The sequence below is a fragment of the Muscardinus avellanarius genome (assembly GCF_963383645.1).
Source record: "Muscardinus avellanarius genome assembly, chromosome: 3".
In the NCBI taxonomy this organism is placed as follows: Eukaryota; Metazoa; Chordata; class Mammalia; order Rodentia; family Gliridae; genus Muscardinus; species Muscardinus avellanarius.
The window spans coordinates 160,515,630-160,523,107 of record NC_137788.1 but is presented as its reverse complement, the minus strand read 5'-3'; the positions used below and the strand labels follow the sequence as shown (position 1 = coordinate 160,523,107).

General features: G+C 58.5%; 1 protein-coding gene across 1 annotated transcript in view; it reads left to right on the top strand.

Annotated features, from left to right (window-relative positions):
- Nucleotides 1-4,120: 4,120 nt before the first annotated feature.
- PCSK6 (proprotein convertase subtilisin/kexin type 6) overlaps nt 4,121-7,478 on the top strand; it is a gene marked incomplete at both ends in the record, with an annotated part of 187,514 nt that continues 184,156 nt past the window's right edge. The window contains one exon of the mRNA XM_080691856.1: nt 4,121-4,321. Within this exon, the coding sequence (XP_080547982.1) occupies nt 4,121-4,321 (201 nt within the window). The remainder of the gene's footprint in view (nt 4,322-7,478) is intronic.

The window sequence follows — 7,478 nt, the reverse complement described above, 5'->3', positions numbered from 1 at the left end:
CACTCTGGGCCTGGGTAAAGGTTGCTCCAGGGTGGAGAGGGGGAGGCAGCTGGACTCTTTCCTGGGCCTCCCTCAGCTCAGGCCGGCGCCTGCGCGTACTGTTAGGTCAGCACCTCCCGTCCCCAAGGCTGGGGCTGCGCGTGCGCTTTGGGGCTCAGGAAGGGGCGTCTCTTTAAACCTGCCAAATGTCTCTCTCATCTCCCAGGTAACCACTTTCCAAAGAGCCTTTTCTTTGCCTCAGAATTCACAACAGATTTTCATTAAAAAAAAAAAAAAAACCTATACTCTCTATATCTTTTTTTTTTTTTAATGGGGTTACTGGGGATTAAACCAAAGGGTCTTCTACCTCCAAATTATACCCCAGCCCTTTATATATATTTTGTTTGTTTTGAGGCAGGGTGTTGAGTCTCACTAAGTTGCGAAGGCTGGCCTTGAACCTGTGATTCTCCTGCCTCGACCTCCCAAGTACTGGGGTTACAGATGCGCACCGCTGGGCCTGGCCTCTCTGTATCTTCTCTGCAGGATGTCAACAGGCTTCACAAGGAGAGAAAAGGAAGCTACATTTGAGAGACTTAAACAAGCACCCTCAGGATCTCGGAGGCATCAGCACAGCTGGAGGTGGTGCCGCACACCTGTGACCCCAGTGCTTGGTGGCCTGAGACAGGAGGATCACAGGTTCGAGACCAGCCTTAGCACCTTCGTGAGACTCTCAACAACCTAGCAAGACCCCATTTTGAAACAAGATATAAAAAGGACTAAGGGTATGGCTTGGAAGTAAAAATAAAAAAAGAAGAAGAAAAAAAAAAGAAGGAAAAAATAAAGAAAAAGCAAGAGGAGAAGACGCTCTGCACTGACCACTAAAACCCTAAGATGGTTCTCAGTCTGAGGTCGCAGTACCCAGAGCTGGTGCCCCCAGATCACTGGCAGAAGCAAACCCTCCCCCAAAAAAACCAGTTCCACCCCCAGTTCAGCGGGGTTGGCAATCAAGAGATGTTTCCCGATTTCAGGGTGTTCCAAGACGAGAAAACCTGGAAGCAGGCAGGGACGGAGCTGGCACGGCTGTGAGCGGCCAGGGGCAGGAGCGCACGGCCCGCCCACTCCATCCCACTCAGCTCCCACGGCCGGCAGCGGTGGGCGCTGGCGCCGCCGTCCATGGAGCGTGACTGGGGCCCAGGAGCTGGGCGGGGGGCTCGGCACCCTCCTCGGCATCCTGCCGTCCTCAGGGCGTCTCTGGGTGGGGGCGGCAGCCTCGCTGCCATTTGTAACGGAGAAAGCTGAAGCCACCCACCCGAGACTACACAGAAGGCGAGGCGGGGTTTACGCGTGGTGGCCCCCATCGCACAGTCCCTGAGAGATGCTACCCCGGCCCACGGAAGCTCAAGACCACAGTTTTGTAGTCAAGTGTCCACGGCTTCAATGGAGGGCATTCTGATTGAGAATCTGGCTCAGACACCCCTGAGAGACTGCAAAACGTCCCGGGCACTCAGCGGTGTCGGCCGCGGGTGCTCCTGGCCATAGGCTGGAGGTGTCATTCCGTAACACCTTCCAGTGACGACTCCTACTCTTCTGCTTTGGGAAGATGATAGTATAAATATCACATCTCAGCCGGGCGTGGTGGCGCACTCTCCTCATCCCCGCCCTTGGGAGGCGGAGACAGGAGGATCGCGCAGGTTCGAAGCCAGCCGCGCTGGCTTAGGAGACCCTGTTTCCAAATAAAATATAAAACAGGTCTGGGAGTGTAGCCGGGAGGTAGAAGGGTTCCATCCCCAGTACCCTCAGCACCCCAAAACCCAAAAAACAAAAAGCGCAACATCTCTGTCTTGGCGTTTTCTAACTTCTGAGATGCGGCTAGGTTCCAGGCACCTTTCTGGTCCACGTGATGTCTCTCCCCAGGGTTAACTGACCTCCCTCTAGGAAAGCAGAGGCCCCCAGCCCAGAGCGAGCAGACCATCTGGAGAGCGGGAGCCACCGTGAGGGATAAATCCCCTCCCTGCAGAAGGCTAGGCAAGTTTTATTACAAATCTTATCACAATGCAAAGGGCTGGTGCACCTACGACTGAGTTAATCCTGTCAAATCAGGTTTACTGTGTAAATCAATAGGAAACTCACAGGAGGAGATTTTATTTAAGATGTTCCCATGGGGAAGCTGGTCTCCCCACAATCTTGAGCTGAGCTCTGGCCCGGGTACTTTCACGACAACGGAAAGTTTAGCTCCCAAAGATCCGCCCCGCTGATAAACTCCAAGCCCTCTAAACATCCAGAGGTGTTTATGTCTCGGTTCAGTAGGCAGAATCCCCTAATCTACCAAATTATTATGGAAAACCCTATCACACTGCCTGTCCACAGGCTGTCCCCCGGGGGTGCCCTTGTGGGTGCCGGCTGCTTCGCAATCACTTGGATAAGTGCCCCATGCAGTTTCTTGAAGTGGGCCACATACTTGAAAGAGAACAACACGGAATTGGGACGAGGTCAAGAGACAGGCCGACCGAGGAGGCCAGAGAGGTGGCGCCCAGGTGTGGCCCAGATGGACGGCTGGAAATGACAGAGGACGGTCTCCAGCTTCACCCCGAGTCGAGGACGTCCCTTCTCTGCGGTTCGGCCAGCTGGGCAGCCGCGGCCGCTGGTTCTGAGCAGTGTTACTGCCCGACCGGTGTGGTGTGTTCTCTGTGGGCCGGCCAGCTGGGGTAGGGCCTAGTGTCTCTGCAGAGGGGAGGAGCTGGGCCCAGCCTTGGAGACCCCTGTGGGCTGCAGCGATTCCCAGGGAGCTGAGCCCAACTTTGCCAGGGGGAGGCAGGGTGCATCTGGTGCAGAGAAGGCCCCATGGGACACGGACCCCCAGGCACCCAAAGGCCCTGTGAAATGGAGTTGGCCCGCCTGGGTTAGGATTCCCACCACGCTTCCTGCTCTCCCTTTAGAATCCACAAGGGTGAGTCACGCCGCCTGCAGAAAGCATGAATCATGTGGATTACTAAACCCAAGGACTCCCTGGAGGAGAGGGAGGCCGGAGAGGCCTCAGGTAGTCTCTGCAGATCCTGCCGGGCTCCTCTGGCCCCTGACAGCCCACTCCATTTGCTAAGCCGCAGACTCAAGCAAGTCCTGCACAGCCCTGGGACAAAACGAGGGTAATCCTGGAAAATGACCATCTGCAGGCAGCCTCTTTCCCACCCAGAGGCCTTCTTTGCCTTCTCGCCCCTCCCGTATTAATCGGAGTGAAGATTTGCTTTCTGCACGGCCGGCTGGGACCCATGGGTCCTGGGGGCATGAGTGGAGGGATCCTCACCTCCATCCTCCGTCCTTCAAGGTGCGAACACTTGTCGAGCTCCAGGCTGCTCCAAATAATTATCTACCGGATACCAGGCCGCTCCAGGCGGCAGGGTGGATGATTCAACTCACTTTCCCACTGACGGTCCCGGCTCCGTGGTTGCTGCTACGAGTACACACAGGCGCCTCTACCGGGCCACGTGGCAGGCCCTGGGCTCATCCACACCGACGCTGATCACAGCTGGCTGCCAGGCAAGCGCCGACGTCAGCCTCCTGCCAGCAGCCCCGTGGGGGGCCGGCATCCTTATCCCTACCTCGCAGGTGGAGTGCTGACTCGGCGAGGGCAGGAGCTCGCCCAGGGCCGCGCAGATGCTGAGCCGCCGGCCGCTGCACCTGCGCTGCCCGGGTCACGTGCCTGCCCCATCCCACCGGCCCTGCCGCCGGCCGGGTCCCGGGACCCCGCGGGCTCCGGGGGGCTCTCCTCCCATCGATGCGGCGCCCTGCACGCCGGCTTCGCAGGCCAAGGGCCAAGGTGGGCAGGCTGCCGGGCCCGGGACCCCGCGAGTGGGCTCAGCCCTGGGCGCGGGGCCAGGGCAGGGCGTCCGCGCGGCCGCGTCCCTGGGGAGTCGGGGGCCTCGGGGCCCTCCTGGGGGGCGCTCGGGCCGTCCGGGCCCCCCTCCCCCCCAAGTCTGCGCGGGAGCCCCCGCGGGGGCGCTCGGCGGCCCGGGAGCCGGCCCAGGGCGGGCGCCGCCTCCTCCCCTCCTCCCGCCCGCGGCGCGGCGCTCCCCGGCGGGGCGGCTTTAAAAGGCGGCTCCCCGCCCCCCGCGCACTCGCCGCTCGCCGGCTCCGCGCCGCTGCCATGCCGCCGCCGCCTGCGCCCGGGCCGCGGCCCGCGGGGCGCTCGGGGGGCCCCTGGCGCTGGCTGCTGCTGCTGGCGCTGCCCGCCGCCTGCGCCGCGCCGCGCCCCGTCTACACCAACCACTGGGCGGTGCGGGTGCTGGGCGGCCCGGCCGCGGCGGACCGCGTGGCCGCGGCGCACGGCTACCTCAACTTGGGCCAGGTGAGTGCGGGCCGCGCCCGGACCTCCCGGGCCCCCGCCCCGCGGCACCTGCGGGCTGCCCACCTGCGCGCCCCGCCCCGCCCGGGCTGCGGGCTCCCGGGCCGTCCCGCGGCCAGCAGAGACCCCCGCGGCCGGCGGCATCGCCCCCCTCCCCGGGCCCGGAGGGAAGTTGCCTGCCCCGGGTCCTGGCTGCGGCGGGAATGGCAGCTGTCCGCACGCGGGCAGTGCGGGGTGACCGACCGCAGGCAAGTCACTTCCCGGACGCGGGGATCGATGGTCCTCGGGGCGCGGTGGCCGCGCACCACCGCGGCTGCTGGGACAACCGAGCAAACCGCCGGCCGGGGGAGGCAGGCACGCCCCCTCCCCGATGCCACCACTGCCGGCCTTTGGCAGGAGAGGCCAAGCCTGGGGACGGCGCAGAGCTCCGCGGGACTGCCGGGGCAGGTGCCCTGCAGCCCCCAGGAGGGGCGACGGGGCGGTCCTGGCTGATGGCCGTGGAGGCAGGCAGAGGGGTGCTGGCCCACCGGGGACCTCAGCGCGGTGGACAGACCTACAGACCTCAGAGGATCCTGGAAAGTGGCGGCGGGGAAGCGCCGTCTCATAACTCACACCCGGGTGCCAGGCGGTGTTAAATTTAGTTTCATCATTACCCGAGTCGAGACAGAAGCCAGCAGAGTGTGGCTTTGTCCTGATCTAAGTGGCATCTGTTCTGCGTCCGAAGGTGGATATTGGTGCTGTGGATGTGACGCCAAGGGCCTCCTTGCCAGGGTAGATCTTGCGGTCTAAAGAGAGGTCAACGAGGTCAGAGTTTATCTGAAAGAACACAGTTCTTTGGTGCGTCTTTTTCTGAAAAGTATTTGGACCCCTCAAGTCTCCGCAAACATCCTTTGATGTAAGACTTGGCCTCTGGGTAGCACTGACTTCGTTCCTTGGGGTAGCTCCCAAGTCTCCCTAGCTGACGTCCAGGCTGAAGAAAGCCTCCTCCTGTTTGCTTTAGGGCCTGGCTCCGGCCACACGCCACCGCTCTGCCCAGGTGGCCCAGCAGTTTGTCTCTGGCTAAAAGTGACTCCTAAACTGCCTGGTAAATTACAAAGAGCTTGGGTTTGGGGTTCCCATAATTAAGGGACCACTGAGGAGTTGAAGTTGAGGCCTGAGTTCCTGGACGCGGCAAGAGAGAGGCAGAGGGGCGCGGTCAACCCCCCTTGAGTCCCCTGTCCCCAGGCATCAGTGTGGCCAACTCCTGCCACTCAGGCCTTTGACCCAGCTGTCAAGACTCACTGAGCTGCTGTGCATAAAGTCTGTGCTCTGGATTTTGCCTGTGGCCAAGGAGGTTCCCCCTACGTGTACCCTTCCACCTGGGACATTCTGGGGTGTCTCTGAGCGTCTCCCCAGCTCTTCACAGTGCAGTCCGGGTGGACTCAGCATAGCCTTTCAGCTTGGTAGACGTGTTGGCAGGGCTCTGTGACATTCCCAAGCTCAGGGATTGCTTGGTTGGGGACAGGAGCTATCTTAAGGCTTGGTTGTGAGTACCCAGGGAAGGCAGATTCCTTTTTTTTTTTTTTTTTTTTTTTTTTTTTGCGTGTCTGGGGATGAAACCCAGGGGCATTCGACCTCCAAGCTACACCCCTGCCCTATTTTTGTTTTTATTCTTTATTTTTGAAACAGGGTCTCACTAAGTTGTGGAGGGCCTTACTAAGTAGCCGAGGCTGTCCGCAAACCAGGATCCTCCGGTCTCAGACTCCAGAATGCTGGGATGACAAGCGTGCGCCGCCATGCCAGGCTCCAATTCCTCTTTATTCCTCTCCCCACCTCTGAGCGCGCTGCTAAAGGGGAAAAGGCTCAAGCTTTCCAGTCTCTATCCACTCCAGAAGGGCTCTTAAAACCTCCTTGTCTTTTTCCAACCAGGAGAATTTGTGACTCATAAATACGATGGAGATGTTATTAGCTTTGATTTATAGATGAGTAAGTGGGGAGGAGGAGGGACACTGCTGCGTTCACAGGTGAGCGTGTGTCTCCTCCGCGGTCACTCTCCCGCGCTGTATCTCGCTGTGGTCTCTGCTCCCGGATCCCCTTGTGAGGTTCTTTCTCCGCACCCTGATGGCCGCTTATGCCCGCACCTGCCTGAGTCGGTGCCGCTGACGCCCCATCTGTGTGCTCTGAGATCTTGCCGGATGGTTTTACTTTCTTTCCTACAACTGATAACCTGGTTCTGTTTCTTTAATGTGACCCAAAGGTGATTTAGCGCCTTTCTTGAATCCTAGATCTCTTTCATCATCCGCTAGAAGCTCTGGAAAAAATACTATAAAAAGTGTCATTAGGAATAAGGGAAGCCAGCTACATTGTGGCTCTCGCTATCATTCCAGATAATGTCCCTCTCCCCTAAAAAGGGAATAAAAAGTTGGAAAAGTTCAATGTCATTATTGACAGATCACGGAGCTGATGATTTGGATAATCCAAGGGAACAAACAGGTCAACTTCTAGAGATGAACTACTACAGAGGAGGAAGCACTAGAGATTAGCAGGTCAACTTCTGGAGATGAACTACAGCGAGTAAGGCGCGCGGGCTGCTAGATCAACCCCGCCCGTAAACAGCAACATCTGAGAGGATAAAAGAAATTGCAGTTCATCCTAGCATGACAACTATAAGATACATAGAAATAAATCGAAATTAGAAATAAGTCTAAAAGAAAAGAACATTTTTAAAAACAGTGCTGAGGATTGAACTCAGAGCCCTGCCTAAACCAGGCAAGAGTAAGCCACTGAGCTACAGCCTCAGCTCCTACAAATCACACGGTATTTAAAGGAAGGATCGGGGGAAAAAGTAAATAAATGGAAAGATACCTTAGGTTCACAGGTGGGAGGATCGGCTATCGTGCTCCCATGCCTGTCTGTTCACCGTGACTCTGCTGAGTCTGGATAGTATGGGGACTATTTACCAAGGAATTCTAGAATTCACAAGGGAGAGGAGGGTCCGAGAGTAACTGAGCCGCTGAGAAGGAAGGGCAGGGCGGGAGGTGTGTGCAGCAGGTGGGCACTGGGTGGGCGATGGTCCAGCCCATCAATGGATTGACTCAAACTCGAGCCTACGGGAACAAAAGGATTGCAGGTGGGTGGGGAAGGGTGGCTCACTTATATAACAAATGGTGCTCGGAGACAG